The sequence below is a fragment of the Petromyzon marinus genome, assembly GCF_048934315.1.
Source record: "Petromyzon marinus isolate PM22_M1 ecotype Great Lakes invasive population chromosome 84 unlocalized genomic scaffold, UKy_Petmar_22M1.pri1.0 chr84_unloc.5, whole genome shotgun sequence".
Taxonomy (NCBI): domain Eukaryota; kingdom Metazoa; phylum Chordata; class Hyperoartia; order Petromyzontiformes; family Petromyzontidae; genus Petromyzon; species Petromyzon marinus.
In genome coordinates this window covers 284,931-303,128 of record NW_027422642.1, presented here as the reverse complement: position 1 = coordinate 303,128, position 18,198 = coordinate 284,931, and the positions used below count along the sequence as shown (strand labels likewise).

Sequence of the window (18,198 nt, the reverse complement as noted above, 5' to 3'; positions counted from 1 at the left end):
TGATGGTGATAGTGTGGTGATAGTGGTGATGATGGTGATGGTGGTGGTGATGATGATGGTGATAGTGGTGTTGATGATGATGATGGTGGTGATGGTAGTGGTGATGATGGTGGTGGTGGTGGTGATGGTGATGATGGTGGTGGTGGTGGTGATGGTTATGATGGTGGTGGTGGTGATGGTGGTGGTAATGGTGGTGATGGTGGTGACGGTGATGTTGATGATGGTGATGGTGGTAACGTTGCCACCTGCTGCTCATGGACCCCCGTAGCTCCGTCACCCAGGTGGACATCAGCTGAGCGTGCTGAGCGTCCACCACAAAGTCACCCCACAACCCGCCTGGGGGTCGGGGAGACACGGGGAGGGAGACACGGGAGAGAGACACGGGGAGAGACACGGGGGGAGAGACACGGGGGGAGAGACACGGGGGGAGAGACACGGGGGGAGAGACACGGGGGGAGAGACACGGGGAGGGAGACACGGGGAGAGAGACACGGGGGGAGAGACACGGTGAGAAAGACACGGGGGGAGAGACACGGGGGGAGAGACACGGGGGGAGAGACACGGGGGGAGAGACACGGGGGGAGAGACACGGGGGGAGAGACACGGGGGGAGAGACACGGGGGGAGAGACACGGGGGGAGAGACACGGGGAGGGAGACACGGGCGGAGAGACACGGGAGGAGAGACACGGGGAGAGAGACACGGGGGGAGAGACACGGGGGGGAGAGACACGGGGGGAGAGACACGGGGGGACAGACACGGGGGGAGAGACACGGGGGGAGAGACACGGGGGGAGAGACACGGGGGGAGAGACACGGGGGGAGAGACACGGGGAGAGAGACACGGGGGGAGAGACACGGGGGGAGAGACACGGGGGGAGAGACACGGGGGGAGAGACACGGGGGGAGAGACACGGGGGAGAGACACGGGGGGGAGAGACGGGGGGGAGAGACACGGGGGGAGAGACACGGGGGGGAGAGACACGGGGGGGAGAGACACGGGGGGAGAGACACGGGGGGAGAGACACGGGGGGAGAGACACGGGGGGAGAGACACGGGGAGAGAGACACGGGGAGAGAGACACGGGGGGAGAGACACGGGGAGAGAGACACGGGGAGAGAGACACGGGGGGAGAGACACGGGGGGAGAGACACGGGGGGAGAGACACGGGGAGGGAGACACGGGGGGAGAGACACGGGGGGAGAGACACGGGGGGAGAGACACGGGGGGAGAGACACGGTGAGAGAGACACGGGGGGAGAGACACGGGGGGAGAGACACGGGGGGAGAGACACGGGGAGGGAGACACGGGGGGAGAGACACGGGGGGGAGAGACATGGGGGGAGAGACACGGGGGGGAGAGACACGGGGGGAGAGACACGGGGGGAGAGACACGGGGGGAGAGACACGGGGGGAGAGACACGGGGGGAGAGACACGGGGGGAGAGACACGGGGAGGGAGACATGGGCGGAGAGACACGGGAGGAGAGACACGGGGAGAGAGACACGGGGGGAGAGACACGGGGGGGAGAGACACGGGGGGAGAGACACGGGGGGAGAGACACGGGGGGAGAGACACGGTGAGAGAGACACGGGGGGAGAGACACGGGGGGAGAGACACGGGGGGAGAGACACGGGGAGGGAGACACGGGGGGAGAGACACGGGGGGAGAGACACGGGGGGAGAGACACGGGGGGAGAGACACGGGGGGAGAGACACGGGGGGAGAGACACGGGGGGAGAGACACGGTGAGAGAGACACGGGGGGAGAGACACGGGGGGAGAGACACGGGGGGAGAGACACGGGGAGGGAGACACGGGGGGAGAGACACGGGGGGAGAGACACGGGGGGAGAGACACGGGGGGAGAGACACGGGGGGAGAGACACGGGGGGAGAGACACGGGGAGAGAGACACGGGGGGAGAGACACGGGGGGAGAGACACGGGGGGAGAGACACGGGGAGGGAGACACGGGGGGAGAGACACGGGGGGAGAGACACGGGGGGGAGACACGGGGGGAGAGACACGGGGGGAGAGACACGGGGAGGGAGACACGGGGGGAGAGACACGGGGGGAGAGACACGGGGGAGAGAGACACGGGGGGAGAGACACGGGGGGAGAGACACGGGGGGAGAGACACGGGGAGGGAGACACGGGGGGAGAGACACGGGGGGGAGACACGGGGGGAGAGACACGGGGGGAGAGACACGGGGAGGGAGACACGGGGGGAGAGACACGGGGGGAGAGACACGGGGGGAGAGACACGGGGGGAGAGACACGGGGGGAGAGACACGGGGGGAGAGACACGGGGGGAGAGACACGGGGGGAGAGACACGGGGAGGGAGACACGGGGGGAGAGACACGGGGGGAGAGACACGGGGGGAGAGGCACGGGGAGGGAGACACGGGGGGAGAGACACGGGGGGAGAGACACGGGGAGGGAGACACGGGGGGAGAGACACGGGGGGAGAGACACGGGGGGAGAGACACGGGGGGAGAGACACGGGGGGGAGACACGGGGGAGAGACACGGGGGGGGGGAGACACGGGGGGAGAGACACGGGGGGAGAGACACGGGGGGAGACACGGGGGGGAGACATGGGGAGGGAGACGGGGAGAGACACGGGAGGAGAGACACGGGGGGGAGACACGGGGGGAGAGACACGGGGGGGGGGAGACACGGGGGTGAGAGACACGGGGGGAGAGACACGGGGGGACAGACACGGGGGGAGAGACACGGGGGGAGAGACACGGGGGGAGAGACACGGGGGGAGAGACACGGGGGGAGAGACACGGGGGGAGAGACACGGGGGAGAGACACGGGGGGGAGAGACGGGGGGGAGAGACACGGGGGGAGAGACACGGGGGGGAGAGACACGGGGGGGAGAGACACGGGGGGAGAGACACGGGGGGAGAGACACGGGGGGAGAGACACGGGGGGAGAGACACGGGGAGAGAGACACGGGGGGAGAGACACGGGGAGAGAGACACGGGGAGAGAGACACGGGGGGAGAGACACGGGGGGAGAGACACGGGGGGAGAGACACGGGGAGGGAGACACGGTGGGAGAGACACGGGGGGAGAGACACAGGGAGAGAGACGGGGGGAGAGACACGGGGGGAGAGACACGGTGAGAGAGACACGGGGGGAGAGACAATGGGAGAGAGACACGGGGGGAGAGACACGGGGGGAGAGACACGGGGGGAGAGACACGGGGAGGGAGACACGGGGGGAGAGACACGGGGGGAGAGACACGGGGGGAGAGACACGGGGGGAGAGACACGGGGGGAGAGACACGGGGGGAGAGACACGGGGGGAGAGACACGGGGAGGGAGACATGGGCGGAGAGACATGGGAGGAGAGACACGGGGAGAGAGACACGGGGGGAGAGACACGGGGGGGAGAGACACGGGGGGAGAGACACGGGGGGAGAGACACGGGGGGAGAGACACGGTGAGAGAGACACGGGGGGAGAGACACGGGGAGAGAGACACGGGGGGAGAGACACGGGGGGAGAGACACGGGGGGAGAGACACGGGGGGAGAGACACGGGGAGGGAGACACGGGGGGAGAGACACGGGGGGAGAGACACGGGGGGAGAGACACGGGGGGAGAGACACGGGGAGGGAGACACGGGGGGAGAGACACGGGGGGGAGACACGGGGGGAGAGACACGGGGAGGGAGACACGGGGGGAGAGACACGGGGGGAGAGACACGGGGGGAGAGACACGGGGGGAGAGACACGGGGAGGGAGACACGGGGGGGAGAGACACGGGGGGAGAGACACGGGGGGAGAGACACGGGGGGAGAGACACGGGGGGAGAGACACGGGGGGGAGACACGGGGGGGGGGAGACACGGGGGGAGAGACACGGGGGGAGAGACATGGGGGGAGAGACACGGGGGGAGAGACACGGGGGGAGAGACACGGGGGGAGACACGGGGGGGAGACACGGGGAGAGAGACACGGGGGGAGAGACACGGAGGGAGAGACACGGGGGGGGAGAGACACGGAAGGAGAGACACGGGGGGAGAGACACGGGGGGAGAGACACGGGGGGAGAGACACGGGGGGAGAGACACGGGGGGAGAGACACGGAGTGGTGGTGATAGTTGTGGTGGTGGTGATAGTTGTGGTAGTGGTGGTGGTAGTGGTGATAGTTGTGGTAGAGGTGGTGGTGCTAGTTGTGGTAGTGGTGGTGGTGGTGGTGGTTGTGGTAGTTGTGGTGGTGGTGGTAGTTGTGGTAGTTGTGGTGGTGGTGTTGGTAGTGGTGGTTGTGGTAGTGGTGTTGGTGGTGCACACCTTGATGAGGAAGGTGCCGTGGTGCTGGTGGTGGTAGTGGTGGTAGTGCTAGTTGTGGTGTTAGTGGTGCTAGTTGTGGTGGTGGTAGTGGTGTTGGTGGTGCACACCTTGATGAGGAAGGTGCCGTGGTGCTGGTGGTGCTGGTGGTGGTAGTTGTTGTAGTGGTGGTGGTGGTAGTGGTGGTGCTAGTTGTGGTGGTGGTGGTGGTGGTAGTTGTGGTGCACACCTTGATGAGGAAGGTGCCGTGGTGCTGGTGGTGGTAGTGGTGGTGGTGGTAGTGGTGGTGGTGGTGGTTGTGGTAGTGGTGGTAGTTGTGGTAGTGGTGGTGGTGGTGGTAGTTGTGGTAGTTGTGGTGGTGGTGGTAGTTGTGGTAGTTGTGGTGGTGGTGGTGGTGGTTGTGGTGGTTGTGATGCACACCTTGATGAGGAAGGTGCCGTGGTGCTGGTGGTGGTAGTTGTGGTGGTGGTAGTGGTGGTGGTTGTGGTAGTGGTGGTAGTTGTGGTAGTTGTGGTGGTGGTGGTAGTTGTGGTAGTTGTGGTGGTGGTGTTGGTAGTGGTGGTTGTGGTGCACACCTTGATGAGGAAGGTGCCGTGGTGCTGGTGGTGCTAGTTGTTGTAGTGGTGGTGGTGGTAGTGGTGGTGCTAGTTGTGGTGGTGGTGGTGGTGGTGGTGGTTGTGGTGGTTGTGGTGCACACCTTGATGAGGAAGGTGCCGTGGTGCTGGTGGTGCTAGTTGTTGTAGTGGTGGTGGTGGTAGTGGTGGTGCTAGTTGTGGTGGTGGTGGTAGTGGTGGTGGTTGTGGTGGTTGTGATGCACACCTTGATGAGGAAGGTGCCGTGGTGCTGGTGGTGGTAGTTGTGGTGGTGCTAGTTGTGGTGGTAGTGGTAGTTGTGGTTGTGGTGGTTGTGGTAGTGGTGGTGGTGGTGGTGCTAGTTGTGATGGTTGTGGTGGTTGTGGTACACACCTTGATGAGGAAGGTGCCGTGGTGCTGGTGGTGGTAGTGGTGGTAGTGCTAGTTGTGGTTGTGGTAGTTGTGGTGGTTGTGGTGGTTGTGGTACACACCTTGATGAGGAAGGTGCCGTGGTGCTGGTGGTGGTAGTGGTGGTGGTAGTGTTAGTGGTAGTTGTGGTGGTGTTGGTGGTGCTAGTTGTGGTGGTTGTGGTGGTGGTGGTACACACCTTGATGAGGAAGGTGCCGTGGTGCTGGTGGTGCTGGTGATGGTAGTTGTTGTAGTGGTGGTGGTGGTGGTTGTGGTAGTTGTGGTGGTGGTGGTAGTAGTTTTTGTAGTGGTGGTGGTGGTAGTGGTGGTGCTAGTTGTGGTGGTGGTGGTGGTGGTGGTAGTGGTGCTAGTGGTGGTAGTTGTGGTAGTTGTGGTGCACACCTTGATGAGGAAGGTGCCGTGGTGCTGGTGGTGGTAGTGGTAGTAGTGGTGGTAGTTGTGGTAGTTGTGGTGGTGGTGGTAGTTGTGGTAGTTGTGGTAGTGGTGCTAGTTGTGGTGGTGGTGGTAGTGTTGGTAGTGCTAGTTGTGGTGTTAGTGGTGCTAGTTGTGGTGGTGGTGGTGGTAGTGGTGGTGGTTGTGGTACACACCTTGATGAGGAAGGTGCCGTGGTGCTGGTGGTGCTGGTGGTGGTAGTTGTTGTAGTGGTGGTGGTGGTAGTGGTGGTGCTAGTTGTGGTGGTGGTGGTAGTTGTGGTGGTTGTGGTGGTGGTGGTGGTGGTTGTGGTACACACCTTGATGAGGAAGGTGCCGTGGTGCTGGTGGTGCTCCGGCAGTTCCAGCGCGCCGGTCGGCCTCACCTCACTCAGCGCGGCGCACGGCACGGACACACGTGCACGACTTGCCTACAGTATACACAGTGTACACAGTATACACAGCGTACACACTCAGTACACACAGTGTACACACAGTATACACAGTATACACACAGTATACACACACACAGTGTACACAGTATACACAGTGTACACACTCAGTATACACAGTGTACACACACAGTGTACACACACAGTGTACACAGTATACACAGTGTACACACTCAGTATACACAGTGTACACACACAGAATACACACAGAGACACGTGCACGACTTGCCTACAGCACACACAGTGCACACACAGCACACAGTATACACAGTGTACACAGTATACACACACAGTGTACACACACAGTGTACACACAGTATACACAGTGTACACAGTATACACACACAGTGTACACACACAGTGTACACACAGTATACACAGTGTACACAGTGTACACACACAGTACACAGTATACACAGTGTACACACACAGTGTACACACACAGTGTACACACTCAGTGTACACACTCAGTGTACACACAGTGTACACACACAGTGTACACAGTGTACACACACAGTGTACACACACAGTGTACACAGTGTACACACAGTACACTCAGTATACACACAGTGTACACACAGCATACACACTCAGTACACACAGTATACACAGTGTACACACACAGTGTACACAGTGTACACACAGTATACACACACAGTGTACACACAGTACACACACAGTATACACACAGTGTACACACAGTATACACAGTGTACACAGTGTACACACACAGTGTACACACAGTACACAGTATACACACACAGTGTACACACAGTATACACACACAGTGTACACAGTGTACACACACAGCATACACACACAGTGTACACACACAGTATACACAGTGTACACACAGCGTGTACACAGTGTACACACACAGTGTACACACAAAGTGTACACACACAGTGTACACACAGTACACAGTGTACACACACAGTGTCCACACACAGTATACACACACAGCACACACAGCGTACACACACAGTATACACTCAGTGTACACAGTGTACACACAGCACACAGTATACACAGTGTACACACACAGTAAACAGTGTACACACAGTGTACACTGTGTACACACAGTACACACACACAGTGTACACAGTGTACACACAGCGTACACACACAGTATACACAGTGTACACACACAGTGTACACACACAGTACACACACAGTACACACAGTGTACACACACAGCACACACACAGCACACAGTGTACACACACAGTGTACACAGTGTACACACAGTGTACACACAGCGTACACAGTGTACACAGTGTACACACACAGTGTACACAGTGTACACACACAGTGTACACACAGCACACAGTGTACACACACAGTATACACAGTGTACACACACAGCACACACACAGCACACACACAGCACACAGTGTACACACACAGTGTACACAGTGTACACACAGTATACACAGTGTACACACAGCGTACACATTATACACAGTGTACACAGTGTACACACACACACAGTGTACACTGTGTGTGTGTGTACACACACAGTGTACACACAGCACACAGTGTACACACACAGTATACACAGTGTACACACACAGTGTACACACAGTGTACACACACAGTGTACACACAGTGTACACACACAGTGTACACACACAGTGTACACACACAGTACACACACAGTGTACACACAGTGTACACACACAGTGTACACACACAGTACACACACAGTACACACAGTGTACACACAGTATACACACAGCACACAGTGTACACACACAGTGTACACAGTGTACACACAGTATACACAGTGTACACACACAGTATACACAGCGTACACACACAGTGTACACACACAGTGTACACAGTGTACACACAGCGTACACACAAAGTGTACACACAGCGTACACACACAGTGTACACACAGTACACACACAGTGCACACACAGTATACACAGTGTACACACACAGTGCACACACAGTATACACAGTGTACACACATAGTGCACACACAGTGTACACACACACAGCACACAGCGTACACACACAGTATACACAGTGTACACACACAGTGCACACAGTGTACACACACACAGCACACAGTGTACACAGACACTATACACAGTGTACACACCGCGTACACAGTGTACACACACAGTGTACACACAGTGCACACACAGTGTACACAGCATACACACACAGTGTACACAGTGTACACACAGTATACACAGTGTACACAGTGTACACACACAGTACACACAGTGTACACACAGTATACACAGTGTACACACACAGTATACACAGTGTACACACACAGTATACACAGTGTACACACAGCACACACACAGTGTACACACACAGTACACACAGTGTACACACACACAGTGTACACTGTGTGTGTGTACACAGCACACACACAGTATACACACACAGCACACACAGTGTACACATAGTGTACACACATTACACACACACACAGTACACACAGTGTACACACAGAGACACGTGCACGACTTGACTACAGCACACAGTACACACACAGCACACACACAGTACACACACAGTGTACACACACACACAACAACCGCCATTCGCCACAAAGTGGCGGTGACGTCACCACGACGCTTGTGCCAGGCTAGGTGCACCCTGAGGCCACGTGAAGTGTCGAACGCCCGCTGGCAGGAGGTCACGGGGCAGACCCAGGTGCCACGGGTCGACTGACTGAGACGACTGGCTGATGCACCACCTGTGCCCCCTACTGTGCTAACTTGCTGTGCTTTAGCCACCCGGTGCTCCGCTCGTTGTTGTGAGCATCGCTCCTCCGCCCTCCGTTGTTGCTGGAGGGCGACTGCCTCCAACTGCCCAGTAGCAGCGTCCTTCACGAGCCTCCTCCACAGAGGCAGGTCTTGACACCGCTGGTACCGGTCATCGGCAAGTCCACTCAGCTCCACGTCTTCCTATACCACATCACTCCATCTCTTCTCTAGCCCATGCCGCGCCCGTGTAACCCCCTCGATCCGGCCGAACAAAAGCTGTTTCGGCATGCAGTGGCTGGGCATGCGGGCTACATGACCCAGCCATCGCAGCCTTGCCTGCCGGAGGAGCTCACCGATGGGACCTTGCCCAGATCTTTCAAGGATTTGTCAGCTCCTCAACAATCCAGTCTGGTTAAACCCAGGATGGATCGTAGGCAGGACAGCCTAAATGTTTCTAACCGGCGAAGATGTTCCATTAGGGGGGTCCACGTTTCACAAGCGTAGAGAAGGGAGGGAATGACCGTGGCCAAGAAGACCTGAAGCTTAGTGCGGAGCGACAGACCAGGCAGCTTCCACACAGCGTTACGCAACCGATGAACAGATATTGCTGCTCGACTGATTCAGAGTGAGACCTCTGCTGTTAAACTGGAGCCGATCATAAGCACACTGCCCAGGTATGGGAAACTCTCCATTCTCTCCACAACTGCCCCATCACCGATTGGGAGTTGTGGGGGTGGAGTGTCCGATGGTACAAAATACCCAGGCAGGTGCTTAGTTTTGGTGGGGCTGATGGTAAGACCCCACCTCTTAGTGGCAAGCTCCAATCTCAGCAGCAGCATCTCCAACTCCTCCTCTGAGTGAACAGCAATTGCCAGATCATCGGCATACATAACGTGGTTGAGCAATATGGAGCCATCCCTTGACCGCACCCGGGCATCGATCAGCCTCCCATTATATCTGTACCAAATGGAGATTCCCCCAGTACAGCTATTGAAGGTTTCACGAACTAAGTGGTCGAAATAGATGTTAAATAATGTGGGAGCCAGAGGACATCGCTGTCGCACACCAAGGTGTACAGGGAATGGCTCTGACTCCCGGCCACGTAGTTTTACCCGGGCCCGCTCACCATCATGAAGGTCCTTAATGATCGTGAGCACAGGGTCAGGGACTCCGAAAGCACGAAGAACAACCCAGAGCAGAGGCCAACTGATGATATCATAGGCCTTGACCAGGTCAATAAAGCAGAGATGTAGGTCTTGTTGGAATTCCCTACACCTCTGCTGCAGCAGACGGACAGAAAATATGGCATCTGTGCAGAACCGCCCTTTCCTGAAACCGCAATGGGGCTCCGCAAGCCTCTCCTCAGCGTGCCTGGCAAGGCAATGTTGAATAATTCTTGCCAGGACCTTTCCCTGCACACTGAGGAGTGAGGTGCCCCTGTAGTTGTTACACTCTGTGCGGTCCCCCTTCTTATAGAGGGGGACCACCAGGGCATCCTTCCAATCTTGCGGAACCTGTCCAGTGGTCCAGACTGTTGTTATGATGTCCTGTAGGGCAGTCTGTGAACAAACGCCACCCTCCCTCAGCATTTCGCTTGGGAGATCATCTTTGCCCGCTGCCTTTCCTGGCCTCAGACTCCGGATCGCCTTCAGTACTTCCTCAACAGATGGCACCTCAGCCAGCCACTCACAGGGGGTGACTTCTTTCATTATTTGAGGCACCGCAGCCTCAGCAGGGTCATCCTCACTTTGTGCCACGATGTTTTCCAGGCTGAGGGATTTCCCCTCCCCCAGGACATCACAGAAATGCTCAGCAAATCTGCAAACCTGTTCCTGGGGGTAGGAGATTGGATCACTGTTTTTTCCCCTAATGATGGTAATAGGTGTGGCGCTGCAGGTTACTTTTTTGATGGAGTTAAATAGAGATTTGTGTTCACGGGCCACTGAGGCAGACTCCATCTCCTCAGCAACCCGCGACCACCACCCATCCTTGCAGCGCCTTACGGCTCTCCGAACCTCCGAGCGAAGGCTGCGGTAAGCCTCCTCATTCTCTGATGTGGGATGCTGTAGCCGATGAGAGTGGGCCTGTCGATTTTTCTAAACCATCCTGAATACCTCCTCTGTCAACCAGGGTCTCTGGGGAGGTCTGGACCGTGTACCCAAAGCAACCACTGCAGCTGCATGAGCCACAGTCCTAAACCTCGCCCATTTACCCTCGACATCAGGAGTGGGGGACGATGCCAACCCCAGCCGCAAGCGATGACGAAATTCTCGCTTGCAACTTTCATCAGCTAGCTGAGACCAGGCCACTGTGGGTTTGAATGGGGCCCTGGGTGTACACCCACCACCGGAGTGGAAGAATGGCAGGCGCATCTTACAGATGACAAGTCGATGGTCAGAGGGCAGATCAGCTCCACGGTAAGTCCTGGTGTCAAGGACATGGGCTCGCATCCGCTGGTCCGTCACTACGTAGTCCAGCAGATGTTCTTGCTTGGACCCGGCATGCATCCATGATGTTGTGTGGATGCGCCGATGCCGGAACAGCGTGTTGGTAATTACAAGCCCATGGGCTGCACAAAAATCTAGCAGCCTCCTACCGTTGTTATTAAGCTGATCCGGCCCACGCCCTCCAATCACTCCAGGCCAGGTGCCAGCATCATGACCAACTCGGGCATTGAAGTCTCCCAACATGATGACTCTATCCCGAGGGGCCACTTTAGCCAGCACCTGTGACAGGAGGTCATAGAAGGCATCTGACTCATCGGCTTTGCCTGCATCCCTCCACGGATGTTCGTCTTCGGTGGGGGGCTTAAGTAACCACGACCACCAATCCTCGCCTCTTGCCGATGGGGAGGCGAGCCCACGGTAGCCTGGGGGGGGGGGGGGGGGGGGCTTCCAGCTTCCCACACCTCACCGCTCCACGCTCCCCCTTCCATTCTTTTGTTCGAGAGAAGGTGCCACACTCTCTCTCTCCGCTGACTGGTACTTCCTGAGCCCCGAGTCATAGGCGTACGCACGTACACACGCACGCGCACAAGTGCACGCACGCACACAAGTACACACGCATGCACACACGCGTACGTACGCACGCACACACGTACGTGACACACGCACACACACACACGTACGTCACACACACACGTACACGCGCACACACGTACGTGACACACGCACACACACACACACGTACACACGCGCACACACACACACGCACACACGCGTACGTGACACACAAACACACACACGCGTACGTGACACACGCACACACACACACGTACGTCACACACACACACACACACACACGTACACGCGCACACGCGTACGTGACACACACACACGCACGCACACACACACACACACGTACGTGACACACACGCACACACACGTACGTGACACACACACACACACGCGTACGTGACACACACACACACACACACGTACGTGACACACACACACACACGCGTACGTGACACACACACACGCACGCACACACACACACACGCGTACGTGACACACACACACACACGTACGTGACACACACACACGCACACACGCACACACACACGCGTACGTGACACACACACACACACGTACGTGACACACACACACGCACACACGCACACACACACGCGTACGTGACACACACACACACACGCATGTACGAACCTTGGGGGGCACGTGGAAGTGGAGGGTGGGCTGGCCGGCCCCGCCTCCGGCCGCCACGCCGTTCAGCACCAGGCGGCACCGCAGCCACGGCCGGACCGTCAAACCGCCGGCGGCCGGATCCCCTCCTCCTCCGCCGCCGCCGCTCTCAAAGAAGCGCATCACCCCCTCCCTCCGTGGCCCACCGCCACCACCGCCACCACCGCCACCACCGCCACCACCACCGCCACCACCGCCGCCACCGCCGGTGCCGCCGGCGCCGCCGCCCGGCGTCGCGGCACCGGCGGCGGTCCGGGGACGCCTCTTCGAAAGCCGCAGCTTCTCCAGCCTCCGCGCCCACACGCCCAGCTCGGGAGTCGCGGCTGCGCCGCCAGAGCCACCGCCGGAGCCACCGCCGGAGCCACCGCCGGAGCCGCCGGGCAACGGGGAGGCCGCCAACGAGAACGGCGCCGCGGTGCCTCCGCCGGTGCCTCCGCCGGTGCCTCCGCCGGTGCCTCCGCCGCTGCCGGCCGCCGGCCGCAAATCGTCCACAAGGGACGCCGGACGGCGCTGGAAAATACTCCGCACCCTCCGCAGCGAGAACTTGCCCGGTGCCGCCGGTGCCGCCGGCGGCACCGGCGGCACCGGCGGCACCGGCGTCGCGGCCGCGGCCGCGGCAGCGGCGTCAAAGCCGCCGCCGTACGCACAACAGCTGCCGGCGCCTACTCCGGCCGTCCCTCTTCGTCCGCCGCTGTAACTAAGGTCCCCCGAGCTGTGAGACTTTGCCACAGCGGCGGCACAGGTGCCGCCGGTGCCGCCTGCCGCGTGGCTGTATCTGCCGAAGGTTCCCGAGCCGCCGGAGCCGCCGCACCGGTGGCCGCCGCACCGGGGATCGAGGCGAGAGGAGACTCCGTACTCCGAGGTGGACTGCGGCAGCCCCGAGCCCCCCGCGGAGGGGGGCGGCGGAGCGGTGGCGGCGGTGGGCGGTAGGACGGGAGGAGGAGGGGGAGAGGAGAGCGAAGATGACGACGACGAAGAGGTCGGGGCGGCCGCCGCCGGAGGGTCGGGGAGCGGCGGCGACGGAGCCGCCGGAGCCGCCGGAGCCGCCGGAGCCGCCGGAGCCGCCGGCACCGCGGGCGGAGCGCACGGCACGTGGGCGTGGGGAGAGGGGCGCACCGCCGGCAAGCTCAGTCTGTAGCCGGACGAGGTGCGGCGTCTCCCGGCATCGGCGTCGGCGTCGGCGTGGGAAACGGCGCCAGCAGCAGCAGCGAGATGAGGAGGAGGCGGTGGAGGCGGTGGAGGCGGTGGAGGCGGTGGAGGCGGTGGAGAGGAGACGCTGCCGGCGCTGGGTGGACATTTTGCCGGCCCTCGCCCGGACGGCGGCCGAAGTTCCGCGGCAAAGTGTCGGCGGAAGCAGTCGGTGAAGACTCGGGCAAACTCCGAGTCGTCCGCCGCTCCGCCTACTCCACCATCGCCTCCTCCTCCACCACCGCCTCCACCTCCTCCTCCTCTCCCGTTCCCGGTGAGGAGGAGGTAGCGGCGTGCGAGGGAGCAGGCGACCCGCCGGGCTTGCGTCTCGCAAAACAGGCGCCACTCCTCGCCGGGTTTCGTCGCTGCCATCGTCGCGGCGGCGGCAGCGGCAGCAGCCTCCTCGTCCTCCAACTCCAACTCCACCGCCTCCTGCAACTCCAACTCCACCGCCTCCTCCTCCTCCAACTCCAACTCCTCCTCCAACTCCAACTCCTCCTTCTCCTTCTCCTCCTTCTCCTCCTTCTCCTCCAACTCCACCGCCTCCTCCTCCTCCAACTCCACCGCCTCCTCCTCCTTCTTCTTCTCCTCCTCCAACTCCAACGCCTCCTCCTTCTTCTTCTTCTCCAACTCCACCGCCTCCTCCTTCTCCACCTCCATCTTCACCTTCTCCTCCTCCACCTCCTCCTTCTTCTTCTTCTCCTCCACCTCCTCCTCCTCCTTCTTCTTCTTCTCCTCCTCCACCTCCTCCTCCTTCTTCTTCTCCTCCACCTCCTCCTCCTCCTTCTCGTCTTCGTCGTCGCCGGCGACGTCGCGGCGGCCGCCGCCTTGCGGCCCGTCGCTCACGGCCGTCGTACCACGACAGTCATCACCTCCTGTTACATCACCTGCTACACCTCCTCCTGCTACACCTCCTCCTGCTACACCTCCTCCTGCTACACCTCCTCCTGCTACACCTCCTCCTGTTACACCTCCTCCTGTTACACCTCCTCCTGCTACACCTCCTCCTGCTACACCTCCTCCTGTTACACCTCCTCCTGTTACACCTCCTCCTGCTACACCTCCTCCTGTTACACCTCCTCCTGTTACACCTCCTGCTACACCTCCTCCTGCTACACCTCCTCCTGCTACACCTCCTCCTGTTACACCTCCTCCTGTTACACCTCCTCCTGTTACACCTCCTCCTGTTACACCTCCTCCTTTTACACCTCCTGCTACACCTCCTCCTGCTACACCTCCTCCTGCTACACCTCCTCCTGCTACACCTCCTCCTGTTACACCTCCTCCTGTTACACCTCCTCCTGTTACACCTCCTCCTGTTACACCTCCTGTTACACCTCCTCCTGCTACACCTCCTGCTACACCTCCTCCTGTTACACCTCCTGCTACACCTCCTCCTGTTACACCTCCTCCTGTTACACCTCCTCCTGTTACACCTCCTGTTACACCTCCTCCTGTTACACCTCCTCCTGTTATACCTCCTCCTGTTACACCTCCTGCTACACCTCCTGTTACATCACCTCCTGCTACACCTCCTCCTGTTACACCTCCTCCTGTTACACCTCCTCCTGCTACACCTCCTCCTGTTACACCTCCTGTTACACCTCCTCCTGCTACACCTCCTGCTACACCTCCTCCTGCTACACCTCCTCCTGCTACACCTCCTCCTGTTACACCTCCTCCTGCTACACCTCCTCCTGTTACACCTCCTCCTGTTACACCTCCTCCTGCTACACCTCCTCCTGTTACACCTCCTGTTACACCTCCTCCTGTTACACCTCCTCCTGCTACACCTCCTGCTACACCTCCTCCTGTTACATCACCTCCTGCTACACCTCCTCCTGTTACACCTCCTCCTGTTACACCTCCTCCTGTTACACCTCCTCCTGCTACACCTCCTGCTACACCTCCTCCTGTTACACCTCCTCCTGCTACACCTCCTCCTGTTACACCTCCTCCTGCTACACCTCCTCCTGTTACACCTCCTCCTGTTACACCTCCTCCTGCTACACCTCCTCCTGTTACACCTCCTGTTACACCTCCTCCTCCACCTCTTCCTCCACCTCCTCCACCTTCTCCTCCACCTCCTTCTCCTCCACCTCCTCCACCACCTCCACCTCCTCCACCTCCTCCTCCACCTCCTCCATCTCCGTCGTCGCCGCCGTTGGCGATCGCGGAGATTGGCGGCGCCGCCGGCTGTTGGTGGTGTTGACGGTGGTGGTGGTGGTGAGGTGGAGGAGGAGGTGGAGGAGGAGGAGGAGGTGGAGGAGGAGGAGGAGGAAGAGGAGGAGGCGATGGCCGAGTAGCCGTGGCGAGCAGCGTGGTGGCGGCGTCGGCATCGTCATCGTCCGTGGCGGCGGTGGTGGCGGTGGTGGCGGTGGAGATGTTGACAACGCCGTTCATGGCTGCTGGTGGTGGTGGTGGTGTCGGTGGCAGTGGTGTTGATTGGTGGTGGCGGTGGTTGGTGGTGGTGGTGGTGTCGGTGGTGGCAATGTCAGTGGTGGTGATTGGTGGTGGCGGTGGTTGCTGATGGTGGTAGTGGTGGTGGTGTCAGTGGTGGTGATGTTGGTGGTGGTGTGGGTGGTGGTGTTGGTTGATGGTGGCAGTGGTGGTGGTGGTGGTGGAGAGAGATGGTGGTAGCGGTGATGGAGTCTGTGGTGGAGTCTATGGTGGAGAATATGGTGGTGGTGGTGGTGGAGTCTGTGGTGGTAGTGGTGGTGGTGGAGTCTGTAGTGGTGGTGGAGTCTGTGGTGGTGGTGGAGTCTGTAGTGGTGGAGTCTGTAGTGGTGGTGAAATCTGTGGTGGTGGAGTCTACGGTGCTGGAGTCTGTGATGGTGGTGGAGTCTGTGGTGGAGTCTGTAGTGGTGGAGTCTATGGTGGTTGAGTCTATGGTGGTTGAGTCTATGGTGGTGGAGTCTGTGGTGCAGTCTGTAGTGGTGGAGTCTGTGGTGGTGGTGGTGGTGGTGGAGTCTATGGTGGTGGAGTCTGTGATGCTGGTGGAGTCTGCGGTGGTGGACAATCCCACGTGTGGTGCTAGATGGAGTGTGGGATTCTGAGGATGTGTTTTGGTTTGTGATTGGGGGTGAAGAGATTGGGGGGGGGGGGGGGAGGGATCAGAGGTTAGTCACTCACCACTCACTCACCACACTCACCACTCACTTACCCACTCATTCACCCACTCACCACACTCACCACTCACTCACTCACCACTCACTCACCACACTCACCACTCACTCACTCACCACACTCACCACTCACTCACCCACTCACCACACTCACCACTCACTCACCACTCACTCACCCACTCACTCACCCACTCACTCACCCACTCACTCACCCACTCACCACACTCACCACTCACTCACTCACCACACTCACCACTCACTCACTCACCCACTCACTCACCCACTCACCACACTCACCACTCACTCACTCACCACTCACTCACCCACTCACTCACCACACTCACCACTCACCCACTCACTCACCCACTCACTCACCCACTCACTCACCACACTCACCACTCACCCAATCACTCACCCACTCACTCACCGACTCACTCACTCAGTCACTCACTCACCACACTCACCACTCACTCACCCACTCACTCACTCAACACACTCACAACTCACTACACACTCACCCACTCACTCACCACACACTCACCCAATCACTCACCCACTCACTCACCACTCACTCACTCACTCACCACACTCACCACTCACTACACACTCACCACTCACTCACTCACCACACTCACTACACACTCACCCACCACTCACTCAATCACCACTCACTCACCACTCACTCACCACTCACTCACCAACTCACTCACTCACCACACTCACCACTCACTCACCACACTCACCACTCACTCACCGACTCACTCACTCAACCACTCACTACCGACTCACCACTCACTCACTCACCCACTTACTCACTCACCCACTCACCACACTCACCACTCACTACACACTCACTCACCTACCTACTCACTCACTCACCACTCACTCACCCACCTACTCACTCACCACTCACTCAATCACCACTCACTCACCACTCACTAACCCACTCATGGTGATGTTGATGATGTTGATGTTAATAATAATGATGGTGATGTTGATAGTGATGTTGATGGTAATGATTATGTTGATGTTGATGATAGTGATGTTGATGTTAATAATAATGATGGTGATGTTGATGATAGTGATGTTGATGATAGTGATGTTAATGTTAATAATGATGTTGATGATAGTGATGTTAATGATGTTAATAATAATTATAGTGATGTTGATGTTAATAATAATGATGGTGATGTTGATGATGTTAATAATGATAGTGATGTTGATGATAGTAATGTTAATGATGTTAATAATAATGATAGTGATGTTAATGTTAATAATAATAATGATAGTGATGTTA

General features: G+C 58.8%; 2 protein-coding genes across 5 annotated transcripts in view; both read right to left on the bottom strand.

Annotated features, from left to right (window-relative positions):
• LOC142908503 (uncharacterized) overlaps window positions 1-353 on the bottom strand; it is an 11,313-nt gene extending 10,960 nt beyond the window's left edge. For all 4 annotated transcript variants that reach the window (XM_076059223.1, XM_076059224.1, XM_076059226.1 and 1 more), the window contains exon 1: window positions 246-353. In XM_076059223.1, the coding sequence (XP_075915338.1) occupies window positions 246-289 (44 nt within the window). In that variant the 5' untranslated portion in view covers window positions 290-353. The remainder of the gene's footprint in view (window positions 1-245) is intronic.
• A 5,737-nt stretch (window positions 354-6,090) lies between these two features.
• On the bottom strand, window positions 6,091-16,312 carry LOC142908501 (uncharacterized). The gene is made up of 4 exons (XM_076059208.1): window positions 15,282-16,312; window positions 12,553-14,663; window positions 6,372-6,384; window positions 6,091-6,134 (listed from the first exon to the last, which is right to left on the bottom strand). Exons 1-4 carry the CDS (start codon window positions 16,177-16,179, stop codon window positions 6,091-6,093), a joined length of 3,066 nt encoding a protein of 1,021 aa, XP_075915323.1. The 5' UTR covers window positions 16,180-16,312.
• Window positions 16,313-18,198: the final 1,886 nt, after the last annotated feature.

What these genes read in the sequence shown, in the direction of transcription:
- LOC142908501 (XM_076059208.1), bottom strand. Translation starts at nt 16,179, where the DNA reads ATGAACGGCGTTGTCAACATCTCCACCGCCACCACCGCCACCACCGCC. An exon ending in AGGAGGTGATGTAACAGGAG is followed by an intron (nt 14,664 to 15,281) that starts GTGTAGCAGGAG and finishes GAGGTGTAGCAG; the next exon opens with GTGATGTAACAGGAGGTGAT.